The sequence below is a fragment of the Trichomycterus rosablanca genome, chromosome 8, assembly GCF_030014385.1.
Source record: "Trichomycterus rosablanca isolate fTriRos1 chromosome 8, fTriRos1.hap1, whole genome shotgun sequence".
Lineage (NCBI taxonomy): Eukaryota > Metazoa > Chordata > Actinopteri > Siluriformes > Trichomycteridae > Trichomycterus > Trichomycterus rosablanca.
Window position 1 is genome coordinate 11152418 of NC_085995.1, and position 17570 is coordinate 11169987.

Here is a 17570-nt window from a genome sequence, read left to right on the forward strand (position 1 = left end):
ATAAACTTAGACAGGGAGCAGAACCATTTAAGTTCAGCTCACACAGATTTTCTTTCTGAGTTTATATCTCAGTTAACCTACTTTATTTTTTCTTTGTTTCAGCTTTATGTTCTTGTTCTTTTTCTCTTTTCTTGTTCTTGTCTTTCTCTTTTCGCTACATACTATACCGTCTGCCCCTCTACAAAGGTGCAGCACTGAGCAACAGTTTGTGTGAGCTTTTATGCAGCACCCTGCAGGTGTGTCTGATTAGTAGTAATCAGTGCTGGGGCTTCTGGGAACTGGAGTTCTGCAGGGTTCTGCTGGGAGCAGCTCTCTTACTGCACCGCCCAGGCCCCCTGCTGGTGACCCGCAGCGTGGACTGATTAACTGTTAACTGTATTTAAACACATCTTTTTGGTATTTAAACAAATTTTTGGGTATTTAAACACATCTTTTGGTATAAGACACATAAATCGATCCAAAAATAACAAATATGGTAAACCTGGTCATAATATTATATCATTGCCTTTATGAATGAATATGATGTTTTATTTTCTGGTGCATTTAGCAACTGTTTTGTACTTTTTGCTAATAATGTTTTAAATATGATTTCATGTCTATTGAGACTATACGTTTTGATAATTGGCCAAAAGAATATGGACACCTAACAATGGGGGAAAAAGTTGGTTGGACACCCTATTCCTTTTTTTTTTCTAATGAATGTAACTACCTCCACTCCTCTGTTAAAGCTTTTTACCAGATATTGGAGTGCTTGAGAACATTTGTCTCAATTCATTCTACAGACTCCTAGGTCCTCTATTGTGGATTCTTCTCTTTAACTTACAACACAGATCTTTCTTAAGGTTTGGGTTAGGTGCCTGAGATGACCATGGCAAAGCTTGATTTTGTGGCTCTGGATATATATTTTTACAACCCCAAATCAGAAAAAGTTGGGACAGTATAGAAGATGCTAATAAAATAAAAATGCAGTGTTCCTTACATTTACTTTGACTTTTACTTGATTGCAGACAGTTTGAACCCAAAATATTTCATGTTTTGTCTGCTCAACTTCATTTTATTTGTTAATAAACATCCATTCCTGCATGTCAGGTCTGCAACACATTCCAAAAAAAGTTGGGGTGGGGGCAATTTAGGGCTAGTAAGGAGGTGAAAAAACTAAATTATGATGTGATTCCAAACAGGTGATGTCAACAGGCGATTGTACAGGTACAAACGCAGCATCCAGGAAAGGCTGAGTCTTTGATGAGCAAAGATGACCAGAAGATCTCCAGTTTGTCAACAAATGCATAAAAAATGATTGAAATTTTTTACAACAATGTACATCAAAGAAAGATTACAGTGCATAATATCATTAAACTATTCAAAGAATTGGTAGGAATTTCAGTGCGTAAAGGCCAAGGGCGCAAGCTTAAGCTGAACAGTTTCCATGTTGTCTCAACTTTTTCTGATTTAGGGTTGTAATTTTTACTGCTTGACGATCCAGCATTAAGCCATATCCAGACACATTTCAATTAAACCGTGGGCCGTGTATTCTTGGGAAAAACAATAAAAGCATTTATTTCTTTATAATGATCCTCTGTTTCATTCAAAGCCATAAAAGCTGTATTTATTCAGCTCTATGGGTGGTTAGTTAAAGGAAAGTCTCTCTAACCATTTGCATTGTTGGTTAGATAAAGACAAAGGCTCTCTTTGAGCAAAACTTCCAAATACACAATCACACTGAATTAAGGCAGTTTCAAATTTTTAGCTATTGTCTGATTTATTTGGCCTGTCTTGTGTCATATTCACACCCAAACAAAATGGTAAGTCATGGGTGACCAATGAGTTTTGTGTTCCAAACACTTAAAGAAGTAAAATATTGCAATGTTAATGAACTTACAACAGAAATGTGGTTTTCTTGAACTTTGTTTGATTTTATAACGGGCGGCACGGTGGCTCGGTGGGTAGCATTGTCTCACAGCAAGAAGGTCCTGGGTTCGATTCCCAGGTGGGGGGGTCTGTGTCCTTTCTGTGTGGTGTTTGCATGTTCATGTTTGCGTGGGTTTACTCCGGGTGCTCCGGTTTCCTCCTACAGTCCAAAGACATGCTAGTGAATTGGAGACACTAAATTGTCCATGACTGTGTTCAATATAACCTTGTAAACTGATGATGTCATGAATGTAACCAAAGTGTAAAACATGACATTAAAATCCTAATAAACAAACACACAACTATTCTCTCTAAACCAAACTTTCTTTTTATTTTATTTATTTATTCATATAATTTAATTATTATTATTTTATCTTTACTCCAAGGCCTGCAGCATTAGCTGTAATTGCTCTGGCGTTTGGACGTTACATATTGGAGCCAATCTTCATGCCTTGTGGAGTGCCTGAGATGGCAATCAAGATCACAACAGCAATTGGAATCAGTAAGTCTATGCTGCATGATCATTCGTCTTTAAAAATGTAACTATGTCACTTAAAAAAAATATTAATACACACTCAAACACATTTTTTTTGCCCAAGATAAATAGATTAGATTATAAATAGATGCCCTAACTAAAAGTTCAAAGAAGTGCAACAATAGGAAAAAAAAATACATACATACATACTGTATATACTGCCTGGGCAAAAAAAAAGTCACACACTCTAATATTTCGCCTTTAGCTTTGATTACGGCACACATTTGCTGTGGCATCGTTTCCACAAGCTTCTGCAACGTCACAACATTTATTTCTGTCCAGAGTTGCATTAATTTTTCCCCAAGATCTTGTATTGATGATGGGAGATTTGGACCACTGCTCAAAGTCTTCTCCAGCACATCCCAAAGATTCTCAATGGGGTTCAGGTCTGGACCCTGTGGTGCCCAATCCATGTGTGAAAATGATGTCTCATGCTCCCTGAACCACTCTTTCACAATCTGAGCCCGATAAATCCTGGCATTGTCATCTTGGAATATGCCCGAGCCATCAGGGAAGAAAAAAATCCATTGATGGAATAACCTGGTCGTTCAGTATTTTCAGGTAGTCAGCTGACCTCATTCTTTGGGCACATAACGTTGCTGAACCTAGACCTGACCAACTGCAGCAACCCCAGATCATAGCACTGCCCACACAGGCTTGTACGGTAAGCACTAGGCATGATGGGTGCATCACTTCAGCCACCTCTCTTCTTACCCTGATGCGCCCATCACTCTGGAACAGGGTAAATCTGGACTCATCAGACCACAGGACCTTCTTCCATTGCTCCAGAGTCCAATCTTTATGCTCCCTAGCAAATTGAAGTTGTGTTTGCCGGTTAGCCTCACTGACAAGTGGTTTTCTTAAGGCTACACAGCTGTTTAGTCCCAATCCCTCGAGTTCCCTTCTCATTGTGCGTGTGGAAATGCTCTTACTTTCACTATTAAACATCTCCCTGAGTTCTATTGTAGTTTTTCTACCATTTGATTTCACCAAACGTTTACGTGATCGCCGATCACGATCATTCAAGATTTTTTTCTGACCACATTCCTTCCTCGAAGAAGATGAAGTTTCCCCACTGCCCTTCCACTTTTTAATAATGTGTTGGACAGTTCTTAACCCGATTTTAGTAGTTTCAGCTTCTCCTTAGATGTTTTCTCTGCTTGATGCATGCCAATAATTTGACCCTTCTGAAACAGATTAACATCTTTTCCACGACCAGAGGATGTGTCCTTACACATGGTTGTTTAACAAATGAAAAGCTACTCACTGCATCAGTTAGGGTTAAAAAACTTGTTGCCAGCTGAAACATAATCATCCATGCAGTAATTATCCAATGGGAGGCTCTTACCTATTTGATTAGTTAAATCCAGATGGTGACCTTTTTTTTGGCCAGGCAGCGTATATACTGTATTGTATTTGCAGCTAAATATTATATTCTGCAACTGTTTATATTTTTTCATGGTAATGAATTTGTAAGATCCTAATTTGTGATATTAAAGCAAATATTTGATGTGATGTCTTGCAGCTTCAGTCATGTACATAAACAGTATGAGTGTAAGCTGGACTGCCAGGTTGCAGATCCTTCTTACCTTCTGTAAACTTCTTGCCATGGCTGCCATCATAATTCCTGGAATCTACCAGCTTTGTAAAGGTAAGTACTGCACAACACTTATCATCTAGCTTTATATCTAGCTGTTCATTCAAACTGAAAAACTTCAGCATAAAAATTTTTTGCACTTCTTAATGCTTTCAAATATGGTCTTATATTTGCCAAAATGACTGACACTTACAGTAGGATGAAGCTCTGCAGGTAAATGTATTGCAAGTTTAAAAGGCACTGTCTATTTTATCTATTAGACATTTAGCAGACACATTTATATACGGTGGCTGTGAAAGGCTTAGGGCCTTGTTCAAAGGCACAAAAGTGGCAACTTTGCGAGATTTAAAACAGCTATCTTCTGATCGATAGTCTAGAATCTAAACCACTAAATGACCACTGCCCTTTTATGGAATATGCATAAAATCTAGAAGGGGAGCTAGTGACACAGTCCGTGCAGTGAAGCAACATGGGTCATGGCAGTTTTACTGTGTCTATGGTCAGCGTCTGTAAGAAGTTTTGCATCTTCTTCCTGTTTTTGTAAACTTTTTGTACTACTTGTTTCCCTAATAGCACTGTCACCTCACAGCAAGAAGGTCCTGGGTTTGATCCCCAGATGGGGCGATCCGGGTCCTTTCTGTGCGGTTTTTGCATTTACATTTTACATTTACATTTTCGGTATTCAGCAGTCGCTTTTATCCAAAGCGACTTACAGTCTAAACAATTAAGGGTTAAGGGCCTTGTATACTGATTTCCAGTTATACACAAAAGGTATATTGGTATTTGAAATTTACCTTTGGTGCAAGAAATTATTAGTGATTGTATGCATCAATAAGCCTTGACCGCCCATGACCCTGTCGCCGGTTTACCACTGTTCCTTCCTTGGACCACTTTTGATAGGTACTGACCACCGCAGACCGGGAACACCCCACATAGGCTGCAGTTTTGGAGATGCTCTGACCCAGTCGTCTAGCCATCACAATTTGGCCCTTGTCAAACTCGCTCAAATCCTTACGCTTGTCCATTTTTCCTGTTTCTAACACATCAACTTAAAATGTTCACTTGCTGCCTAATATATCCCACCCACTAACAGGTGCCGTGATGAAGAGATAATCAGTGTTATTCACTTCACCTGTCAGTGGTCATAATGTTATGCCTCTTAAGTGTAAAAAAGTGGCACTTCTTAGAGGAAGCATATGTTACTACTAACCCTTTCCAGATTAGCTAAATAAATATGGTAGCTTAGCAAAATGAGAATTGTTTGAAAATTAAATAATAATAATAATAAGAAGAGGAATACATGTTTGTGTATTGTGTATTTCTGTAGGAGAAACCAAAAACTTCCAGAATGCATTTCAGGTGGACACTGTAAAGCTGGCCGACCTTCCTCTTGCCTTCTACTCGGGAATGTATGCTTATGCTGGCTGGTGGGTCCAACCTAATCTTACAAAGTCTTTGTATATATATTTAAGAGTTAAAATAACAAAGTTAATAAAAAAGCTTTTTTTCTATCTAGGTTTTATTTAAATTTTGTGACAGAGGAGGTGGATCGGCCGGAAAGGTAAGCATATTCTAATGTTTAATACATTAAATCAGACACAGCTATATATAATGGCATATAGCATTCCATTAGTAAGAGAAAAATATAATTTAATTTGATTTTACCGTCTTGCCTTAAAAGCCTCTTCTCTTACATGTAGGATTAAATGTAGTGAAACGTATATGTAACTGTATATATAACCAGATTATATGTATATCATATATTACAAAAACATATTCTGTAGAACAGTCATACTAATGTACTCAGTCTATAAGTGAGCAGGGCAAATGTGATTTATTCCTTTTAGATATGAGATTTAGGCTGAATGTCTGCACTAAAAATAATTACAAATTTAATTTGTCTTTTTTACTGTAGTCACATTTACAGTACATACATATCAAAAGAAAGACAGCATATTGTATAATACATTAAAAAGAAAAAATAACACAAAAAGAAGACTATGATTTGTTTATTATTTTGAATATTTATTAAACTAATATATTTATATAATTATTATTAAACTAATATATTTATATAACTATTATTAAACTAATATATTTATATAACTATTATTAAACTAATATATTTATATAATTATTATTAAACTAATATATTTATATAATTATTATTAAACTAGTATATTTATATAATTATTATTACACTAATATTATATAATTATTATTAAACTAGTATTATATAATTATTATTAAACTAATATATTTATATAATTATTATTAAACTAATATATTTATATAATTATTTTTAAACTAGTATATTTATATAATTGTTGTTTTTGTGCCTACAATAACAAATCTAGAACAGAGTAAAAAAAAGTTTTATTTTATTGCAGACAGTATGAACCCATGTTCACAGTATAAAGATATTCCATGTTTTGTCTAATCAGTTTCATTGTATATGTTAAAATACAGTACATCCATTCCTGCATTTCAGGCCTGCAACACATTCCAAAAAAGTTTAACACTTTTGGACGTGTTACTGGATGGTCCTTTTCATTTTTGGTTCAGAGCACACTGTGTCAATTTCTTCCAAAAAAGATCTGACAAACTGATTTGTCTGATCACAGTACACGTTTCCACTGTGTGATGGTCCATCCCAGATGCCTTTGAGCCCAGAAAACCTGACACTACCTCTGGTTAACATTAGGCCTTTTTTATTTACAGTAAAGCTTAAGTGCCATTTGTGAATGCACCTGCATATTGTAGTGTTGAAGTTATCCCTTGTCCCTGTGTTTATATCAGCTATTGATAAATGACAATTTTTGATGCAGTGTCGTCTAAGGGATTAGAGATCACAGGTATCCAGCTTAGACCACCTTGCCCTTTATGCACTGAAATTCCTCAAGACTTGAATCATTTAATGATATTATGCACTGTAGAGGGAGAAATATGCAAATCCCTTTCAATCTTTCTTTGAGATTTCTTTGTTTTTAAACATTTTAATACTTTTCTCACACATTGTTGACAAACTGGAGATCCTCTGATCATCTTTGCTCATCAAAGACTCAAACCATGATTACAATCACCTGTTGACATCACCTGTTTGGAATCACATCATTATTTAGTTTTTTCACCTCATTACTAGCCCTGAATTGTCCCCGTCCCAACTTTTTTTGGAATGTGTTGCAGGCCTGAAATGCAGGAATGAAGGTACATTAACAAATGAAATGAAGTTGAGCAGATAAAACATGAAATATCTTGTGTTCAAACTGTCTGCAATCAAGTAAAAATCAAAGTAAATGTAAGGAACACTGCATTTTTATTTTATTTGCATTTTCCATACTGTCCTAACCTTTTCTGATTTGGGGTTGTAGATCTGTAGCCCAACTAGGCTACCACTGTGCCCTGGCACCTTACACTATGGCCCGGGTCCTTTCTGTGTGGAGTTTGCATGTCCTCCCCGTGTCCGCGTGGGTTTCCTCCGTGTGCTCCGGTTTCCTCCCACAGTCCAAAGACATGCAAGTGAGGTGAATTGAAGACATTAAAATTGTCCAAGACTGTGTTCAATATAACCTTGTGCACTCATTACTGATGTGTAATGAGTAACTACCGTTTATGTCATGAATGTAACCAAAAGTGTAAAACATGACGTTAAACTCCTATTAAACAAACAAACAAACACCTTACACTATAAGACCTCATCAGGACTTGTGAAGTCCATACCTTAACAAGTCACAGCTGCTTTGACAGCTTATTATGCAGGTTTTATCAGTGTTTTAATAATAAAGGAACATTTTTAGTTATATGAATGATTAAGTGATTCGTATGTTTTCCAGGACCGTCCCACTTGCCATCTGTATTTCCATGGCAATTGTAACTGTGTGTTACACGCTGACCAACGTTGCGTATTACACTGTAATGTCAGCAGAGGAGCTACTCTCATCGAGTGCTGTGGCTGTGGTGAGTGCTCATCAAGATCACTACCATGTCACAACCCATGCCCGGGCTATCACTTCATTTCTGAAAATCTCTTAATGAGAAAATCTGCCGCTGTTCCATACTGCGATTTCATCTCCGGTGCTTATGTTGTGCCCCGCTTTGTTTCACTCATCATGTTCGACGTCCAGGTTTACAAATAAACATGTTTGTCAATTTCACAAGTCTGATCACTGTAATCAAGCAGCTTTCCACCTGCTGGCAAATCTCACTCCATATTATCCGTCCCTACGCGTATGTAGAGAGAGAGAGAGAGACTGGATCTATAACAGAGACTCCAGCACTTTAAAATCACACTCTACACCATCATTAATGACTGCAATATTCGACACCTTCTTTCTCAGGGAAGTAAATGCAATTTCATAGAGCTGTTCGTGTCTGTATGTTTCTGTTCTGCAGTAATCACATATCTCTCAGTTAAACTGACAGTGCCAGAACAGTGGGGGTGTGTGGGGAGGTGTTTGGAGATCCAGCCTGGTTCAGGGATGCTCTAAAAGCTTTTTCATCCCATTAGTCCAGTGTAATGCACTCATTATGGCTGTTACTCACACTCCACACAGTGCTCGCATAGCCCAGATAAAACCTTTTTACCACACTGCTTATTCATAAACACAAACGGCATCCAAAATCTAGGGAAATAAAAGATCAATGCTGTTTTCATATTTTTTTAAACAAAGTATTCAATATTCTCTTTTTTCTTTCTTCAGACGTTTGCTGAGAAACTGTTTGGAAACTTCTCAATGGCAGTTCCAATTTTTGTGTCCCTCTCTTGCTTTGGTTCTATGAATGGAAGTATTTTTGCCGTCTCTAGGTGAGCAGTTTGTCATTTAAATTGCATTTTTTTTTATATTTGGTTGATATTTATCTTCATTATTTTACCCTCAGTTACTAAACTATGCACCTGTAAGGGAGGAATACACTCCAGTCTGTTGTAATGCATCACACTCATCTTTTAACTTACTCACATCCAGGAACATTTAAGGGTATCTGTTTCACCCAGTGGCCACTTATTCTGATCAGGGTTGCGGTCCGATTCTGGAAACTCTACCAAAAATACATCATGACATCACATTTTCAATTATTATGAGTACTCAGTTCACCTACTGCAATGTTTACTGAATATGGTTGGGACCAGATGAACAGAATGAATCCCAGATGTTCAGGACTTGTAGGCACTCACATTGAGTGTGCCATGGTGTCACCCCAACTGACATTTGAAAGTAACCCTCCCCATTTTTTACCCAATAAGGTCATTTTCAATTCCCCTATTGCAGTTCTGCTGTCATTAGTACCACACCTGTTCTGGCCAAGGATGCCATTATTTGACAATTATGGTGTGAAGGAATCTCACCTCTGGGATGAATTAGAACATTACAACTGGAAACCAATCCTTCTCATCCAACAATACAGATGCACAGTTCTTGTGAAAGTCCTCCCAGAAGAGTGGAGTGTTATAGAAGCAGTGTGGGCGAGCTCATATGAATGCTTATCTACAGTATTTCGCAATAGGATGTCCAACGTGCTCATGGTCAGATGTCCACATATTTTTTTTTTAAAATATAGTTGCACCAGGTCATAAAACTAGGATTTATAAAAGCAACCAATTTTAGTAAAATCCTCCAGCAGTAACAGCAAGAAATGTCTGTAAATCACAGTATTCACCCCTTTAACCTTTTTATTAATTTATCTATTTATTTGTTTGTTTATTTATTTATTTTTATTTACTATTTAACACTTTTGTAGTGGGACAAATTCAAATTTGTACCATGTTGTTAAAAAAGCGACATGCAAGTGAGGTGAACTGGAGATACAAAATTGTCCATGACTGTGAACTGATGAGTCTTGTGTAACGAGTAACTACCGTTTCTGTCATTGATGTAACAGAAGGGTGTAAAACATGATGTTAAATCCTAATACACAAACAAACAAATTTAAAAAAGCATTTGGGCCAGTGTCTGGTCAAAGGTCTTGAAATGAATGAATGAATGAAGCTTTGCACATCTGAATCCCAAAATGTATGCCCATTATTATAAGCAAAATTGCTCAGCTGTATTACATTGAGAGGTGACTGGTTGTTAAGCAGCAATCTTGCTACATATTCTCAGTTGTTTTAAGGTTTGGTATTGCAACACATTGAGGCTTTTGGTTTAAAACCACTTTGGTAAACTTCCACCCAGCTATCAAATAGTAGGTGTGGTCTTCAGTATCTTGGCAGCCAGCAAGAAGAGCTTTAACTACATGTAATATTTTGCAAGGCAAAAGCTGTTTAATTCATTATCTAGACACATGACAGAGAGTGCTGTTATTATTCATTGATGCCCCCAACCGTTTCACATTTTTTTCCTAGAATGTTTTATGTTGCTTCCCGAGAAGGTCAACTTCCAGAAGTACTTTCTATGATTCACATCCGTCGCCACACACCAATACCTGCTGTAACTATCTTGGTGAGTCACACATGAAATTAATAATTAATAAATAAACCAAACTATACATAATAATATACTGCTCCTACTAACATGCTTGTTTATCTGTTGTTCAGCCTTTCTACTCTGGGCTGTAAATGTTGATATGGTTTCTTTTTTGTTACATTTTCTATGATTTTTGCCACTTGTTATTTTTACTACTATTGTACTACTGTATATATGGACTATTGTATAATACCTTCCAATCTTTCTTTGAGGTACATTGTTTTTAAACATTTCAATCATTTTCTCACACATTTGTTGACCAACTGGAGATCCTCTGATCATCTTTGTTCATCAAAGACTCAGCCTTTTCTGGATGCTGATTTTGTACCAAACCATGATTACAATCACCTGTTGACATCACCTGTTTGGAATCACATCATTATTTATTTTTTTCACCTCATTACTAGCCCTAAATTTCCCCTGTCCCAACGTTTTTTGAAATGTGTTGCAGACCTGAATTGCAGGAATGGAGGTATATTAACAAATGAAATGAAGTTGAGCATTGGTTTAAACTGTCTGAAAATCAAATAAAAGTCAAAGTAAATGTAAAGAACACTGCATTTTTATTTTATTTGCATTTTCCATACTGTCCCAACTTTTTCTGATTTGGGGTTGTATGTTTTTAATATTTCCTTGAAAATTGAGATTGAGTTTGAACAATGAATAGAGGCAGGACCTATAAGGAACTATAAGTAACCCTGAACCTTGTGAATAAAATATGCAGGGGTTTAGTGCTCAATAAGTTCATTTAAATTTTGTGGTGCCAGTCTATGTAGAGCTTTATTAGTTAGTAAAAGTATTTTGTAATTAATGTAAAATTTAATTGGCCGCCTGTGCAGATATGATATGATCAAACTTCTTAGTTCTAGTTAGCGCTCAAGCTTCTGCATTTTGAACCAAATGGAGCTAGTTTATGGATCTACCAGAGCATCCAGTGAGAAGGGCATTGAAATAATCTAGCTTGTGTGGGTGTCACAGCTGGAGTCACCCTGGATGAGTGAGTGACCCCAGAGGCGGTGTGACAAACCCTTTTTCCTGAGGGGTCCCCACAGATGGAGCCACACTGTGCACAGACTGTACCAGTCTGTGGTATGGGCTTACCGCTTTACTTCTTACCAACATGTTTTGTCATCCCCAGCTTGTGTTAAGAGTAAATAAGTAGTAATGGTCTAATGCGAATAATCAAATTGGTTGGAAAACCTTTTAACTAAATGGATATGTTTTTAAGCTACACTTTCTGCCAACAACTGCAGTTAGTTCCTCATATTTTTTGACCTGATATGACTGTGCCGGTAAACTGTATTTAATTTAATGCTTCACCATCTGGTCACAGAAGAATTTAAGTTTGGAAGAAGCCCAGAGACTGCTACTTGTCTGACTGCATACATTAGTGCCATTGGAGAAGGAATGATGTCAGATTTGCCATTTTCTTGACTGTTTGGACCCCCTAGTTAGAGTAAACAAAATAAAAGGCACTGCATACAATAATGTTAAAAATAAATACATAAAAAAATCTGCCTCTTATGTTATGAGGATAAACTAATGATTTGGTGTTTAAGAATTGGTCTGTGCAGTGCTGACCTCAACCTCATTGGGAACCTTGGTGCAAATTGGTACACAACCATACTCACAATATTTCACTAAGTAAAAACAAATTTGTATATTCATGTTCCAAACTCCAATTAAAATCCTTCCAGTGAAACTAGAAGCAACATTATGAAACCAGTTCTATAATAATGCACATAATTTTAAAATATAAAGCTTTGGTGCTGACATCTTAAACTCACACGAACTACACTCACAACTGCCTACACGAGCTACGATTGGCTGTTGTTCAAGAGGGGTGACAGTGGAGATTTCTCATAACTGATGCAATTGGGACCTCTGCTGGCTGATTGATGACACCTGCACAGAGACGAGGGATAAGAAGGATCAGGGTGTGTCTCTCCGTACACAAAGCTGATCCACATACAGTATGAACTCGCCTTATGCAGGTGAAAAGATGCAGTCGGCTACTGCACGTGTCGGAGGGAGTCTCCTCAGTCAGTGTGGAGGTCAACATCAGTAGAGAGGATACATATGGATATGATGCTCTGTCTTGTATTACTGTGTTTTATATGTTTATATACATAAATATGTGCCTTTCATTTTTTCTTGATTTAGTACCCTATTACAATGCTTATCCTGTTCTTGGGGGACATCTACAGTCTGCTGAATTTCATGAGCTTCCTGCGCTGGCTCTTTATTGGTGTGGCTGTGGTTGGGCTCATTTACATGAGATACTCAAGACCCAACATGCACAGACCTTTCAAGGTAATATTAACCATGCATTTTTTTAAACAACTTTACCAATGTTTGCCCAACCCAACTGACAGTTGTTGGGGATATTACCAATTGTTGGGGATAGTCTTACTAAATTGTGATCACCTTATCGAGGGGTGCACAATGCCATTAATCAGTTGTTCATTGCATAATCTCTCAATAAGCATGTGTTTGCGTTAACCAAGCCTTGCAAAAGTTTTATCCAGTTAGTCAAAAGAGCATTTGTTTGGTACTGATGCTGCATGAAAGATGTGAAACTTCGATTTAGTTCTCATGGAATTACATGTTCATGAAACTAAATTCTAAGCGACATTTGTGTATATTATGACCTGTGCATACTTTCCAACAAGCACCTGATGGAAAAATCTTAATGAAATAGTTCAGAGATTGGATTGTGAGTAGAAAAGAGTTTGAATCTTGTCTGCAGAGAGGGATCACGCTGACATAGTCTCACACAGAGACATTAAGCGATACCATTGGGAAAAATCATTATATACTGTATCTTGTTGGTGACCTTGTGAGACAGTAGAAGATTCCACCGTTAACAGAGATTTCTCAGATAGAACATAGGAACTGGTCTAAATCAGCTTATCTTATCTCGTACACTGTGTACACATCCAGTGACATTCTATTGTTTGAGTATTCTAGGAATATTGGAACATGACTACTGGCCCTAACCATACCCTAAGCATATCTACATCTTCTAAGTAGTAACTGATTATGTATTAATACTTCTAGTGTCCATTTACATTTTTCTCTCACATTTGTAGTGGCACCTGAACACAGTAAACTTCTCTCACACAATTCTTCAAACCATTTATTCTGATTATTACATCCCACCTTGCTCTGAGGCACATAATAAAGACGCTCACCTATCACTAAACACAAGTAAACCCCTGCATAGAATATCACAGTGATGTGTATGATATTTGAATGGAAATACACTGATCAGGCATAACGTTATGACCAACTTCCTAATATTGTGTTGGTCCCCCTTTTGCTGCCAAAACAGCCCTGCAATGCACTGAGTATTCTGACACCGTTCTATCAGAACCAGCATTAACTTCTTCAGCAATTTAAGCTATAGTAGCTCGTCTGTTGGATCAGACCCTACAGGCCAGCCTTCGCTCCCCAAGTGCATCAATGAGCCTTGGCCGCCCATGACCCTGTCGTCAGTTTACTACTGTTCCTTCCTTGGACCACTTTTGATATGCCATAATGAAGAGAGAATCAGTGTTATTAACTTCACCTGTCAGTGGTCATTTTGTTATGCCTAGTCGGTGTAAGTAATCATGGCAAGAAGAAATTCAACTCTACACTGGTTATTATCAATAATCTTAATATATTGTATAATTCTCTCTTTCCCCTCAGGTCCCAATTTTCATCCCGGCCATTTTCTCCTTCTCTTGCTTCTTCATGGTCATCCTTTCTCTGTACTCTGACCCGGTCAACACCGGCATTGGATTTGCCATCCTACTCACAGGACTACCAGCCTACTACATTTTCTTCATTTTCAACAAGAAGCCCAGGTGGCTCCAGAGATTTGCAGGTAAGAATCACATTCTGTTTAGTCTGTAACCAATATTAGAATCCTTTCTTTGTAGTGCAATTTACCTGCAATATATGTCAAAAGTGTATTTTCTAATTGTTGGGTATAGTTTTTAGTTATTCTCAGTGATAAAATGTCTATAAAGGTAATTATATAACATAAATAAAATTCCAAAACACTCTGAAAAGGGCGTTTTTGTTCCAGCATGACTACATCCATGTGCACAAAGAGAAACTCTTCAGTGGCTAGCACAGAGCCCGACCTCAACCCCATTCAAAAACATTCAGATACTATTACCCCTCAGACATAGCCAGTCATGTCTGTGTAGGCATTCAGCCAGGATATAGCACATGCCGAGATTCAAACCAGGATTTCTGTGGTAGTGGGCACAGTGTGGTATACTGCTATATCACCTGATCATCCCTTGTTGTTAGTAACTGTAACAAATGGGCTTCAGACAGGAGACAAGAGCAGACACATGCAGAGGTGTTATATAGGGTTTATTTTTAATGACAATACACAAGAGAAGACCAGACACAAACACATGAACTATGCTAAACTCTAAGCTAAATGCTAACAATCAATGCTAATTGCGAAAAAAAACATGGAACATAACTAAACTACCCTAAGCTAAGCTAAACCCTACACACTAACACAATGCTAAGGCTAATCATGAACTAGATTCTAATACTAAACATGAACAAGACTATAACACTAAATAAGATTCCTAAGCAAGAGCAATCAACCAAACATCATGACTATCACAAGCCTGACCACAACCATAGCAAAATAATTCCCACTAAATGAGCCACTGCTCAGTCCTAAAATACTTTGAGTATACAACCTAATAAGGTTCAGCTGTGGATCATTGGCTTCACTGACCAATAATCTTGAGGGGGAGTCAACTTAAAACCATAAAAAAGACCACCCCAACCATGTGCTCCCGAAGGCAGGGGCGTGGCACATAAACATGAACTCCGGGAGCACAGAGAGGCTTGATTTGTGACAGTAATACAGTACCTAAAAAATTTCTGTTAACTGATTTTGCTGTGAAGTTTACTCCAGGTTTTAAAATGTACAATTTCACGTGCAAATTTACACTCACTTCAGGCAGACTTTCATGTACACTGATCAGCCATAACATTAAAACACCTCCTTGTTTCTACACTCACTGTTTATTTTCTCAGCTCCACTTACCATGAAGAAGCACTTTGTAGTTCTACAATTACTGACTGTAGTCCATTTGTTTCTCTACATACTTTTTTACCCTGCTTTCACCCTGTCAGGACCCCCACAGTACCACCACAGAACAGGTATTATTTAGGTGGTGGATCATTCTCAGCACTGCAATGACAATGACATGGTGGTGGTGTGTTAGTGTGTGTTGTGCTGGTATGAGTGGATCAGACACAGCAGCGCTGCTGGAGTTTTTAAATACTGGGTCCACTCACTGTCCACTCTATTAGACACTCCTACCTAGTTGGTCCACCTTGTAGATGTAAAGTAGATGATCGCTCATTTATTGCTGCTGTTTGAGTTGGTCATCTTCTAGACCTTCATCAGTGGTCACAGGACGCTGCCCATGGGGTGCCAGTGGCTGGATATTTTTGGTTGGTGGACTATTCTCAGTCCAGCAGTGACAGTGAGGTGTTTAAAAACTCCATCAGCATTGCTGTGTCTTATCCACTCATACCAGCACAACACACACTAACACACCACCACCATGTCAGTGTCACTACAGTGCTGAGAATGATCCACCACCCAAATAATACACTGTAGTGGTCCTGGAAGAGTCCTGACCATTGAAGAACAGCATGAAAGGGGGCTAAAAAAGCATGCAGAGAAACAGTAATTGTAGAACTACAAAGTGCTTCTATATGGTAAGTGGAGCTGATAAAATGGACAGTGAGTGTAGAAACAAGGAGGTGGTTTTAATGTTATGGCTGATCAGTGTACAATTCTAACAGTTAGGAGCTTTATCCTGGTTTAGGATGTGGTGGGTCTTGTTTTATGAGAAATACTGGGTTCAATGCAGAAGCACACCCCTGACAAGTCGCTAGTACATTGTGGGGCTTTGACCCCACCAGACATAGCCAGTCATGTCTGATCCTTAACTGATCAATAACACTGCTGGGGATTTAAACCCTGGATCCCAGTGGTAGTGGGCTAGCACAATGTACAGCTGTCTACTTAATAGCCTTTAAAGAATGTGCATTATATGTGCAAAAAAAATAAAATAATAATCTGTCAAACAGACTTTCTGAACTAGTAAAAATTAGTGCATTAAAAAAGATTTTTAATTATTAAATAAGACAGCTTTGGATCAATGAATATTATTTTTGAATACTAAACTTTTTCCAGTTTACCCCTCGCTAACTCTAATGTCATCCCTGGAGTTGAAGAACAGCATGAAAGGGGGCTAACAAAGCATGTAGAGAAACAGATGGACTACAGTCAGTAATTGTAGAATTACAAAGTGCTGATAAAATGGACAGTGAGTGTAGAAACAAATAGGTGGTCATAATGTTATGCCTGATCGATGTACAGTATATCCAGCTTTGCTGTTTAAAAAATTATGCAGTGCTTATGAATGTCGTATAATGGCCTATACCTGTACAAATACAATGCTAGTGTGGAATATCTAATCTTGTGTTCATTTCTGGGCTCTTTTGCAGACTCAATGAACAGATCCCTACAGATCCTCATGGAAGTGGTTCCTACTGAGAACTGACCTTTCCTCACGCCCCTCATGCCTGGCTCCGTCTTTCATTCCTCAAGCTTTTATAGAACACGCTCCCTTCATCCCACTCTCATTTTCATTCCTCTTTTATGTTTTATAGAAAACACTCCCCCGAGTGACCAGTTCTCTCTCCGTCACTCCACCAGAGAATGAGAAAGACCTTTGGATACCTTTGCAGCAACACTTTTAATCTCATGGTTCTTGCTATACACAGTACACAGTATACTTCTCTCGCTTTTATTGTAGCCTTATATTATTTCAGGGCCATTTCAGAGAAGTCGATAGGGAATATGTATACCCTGAAGCAGTGGTCACCAGTTGTTCTGCTGCAGCACTATGTTCCTAAAGAGTTTAGTTTTCTTGCTATTGAAAGGGAACTGCAAAATTGAGTTGAACTTTGTAGGGCTATTTGTTACATATATTGATGAAGCAGTCTTGGATATGGATAGCCTATTAAT

The 17570-nt window shown here is 37.8% G+C and overlaps 1 protein-coding gene across 1 annotated transcript in view; it reads left to right on the forward strand.

Moving 5' to 3' along the window:
• Nucleotides 1–17219, forward strand: part of slc7a11 (solute carrier family 7 member 11) — a 47950-nt gene extending 30731 nt beyond the window's left edge. The window contains exons 3-12 of the mRNA XM_063000971.1: nucleotides 2295–2410; nucleotides 3969–4094; nucleotides 5368–5467; nucleotides 5557–5601; nucleotides 7874–7997; nucleotides 8741–8844; nucleotides 10381–10477; nucleotides 12665–12814; nucleotides 14195–14372; nucleotides 17048–17219. Of these exons, the coding sequence (XP_062857041.1) occupies nucleotides 2295–2410; nucleotides 3969–4094; nucleotides 5368–5467; nucleotides 5557–5601; nucleotides 7874–7997; nucleotides 8741–8844; nucleotides 10381–10477; nucleotides 12665–12814; nucleotides 14195–14372; nucleotides 17048–17103 (1096 nt within the window). The 3' untranslated portion in view covers nucleotides 17104–17219. The remainder of the gene's footprint in view (nucleotides 1–2294; nucleotides 2411–3968; nucleotides 4095–5367; nucleotides 5468–5556; nucleotides 5602–7873; nucleotides 7998–8740; nucleotides 8845–10380; nucleotides 10478–12664; nucleotides 12815–14194; nucleotides 14373–17047) is intronic.
• The last annotated feature ends 351 nt before the right edge of the window (nucleotides 17220–17570 follow it).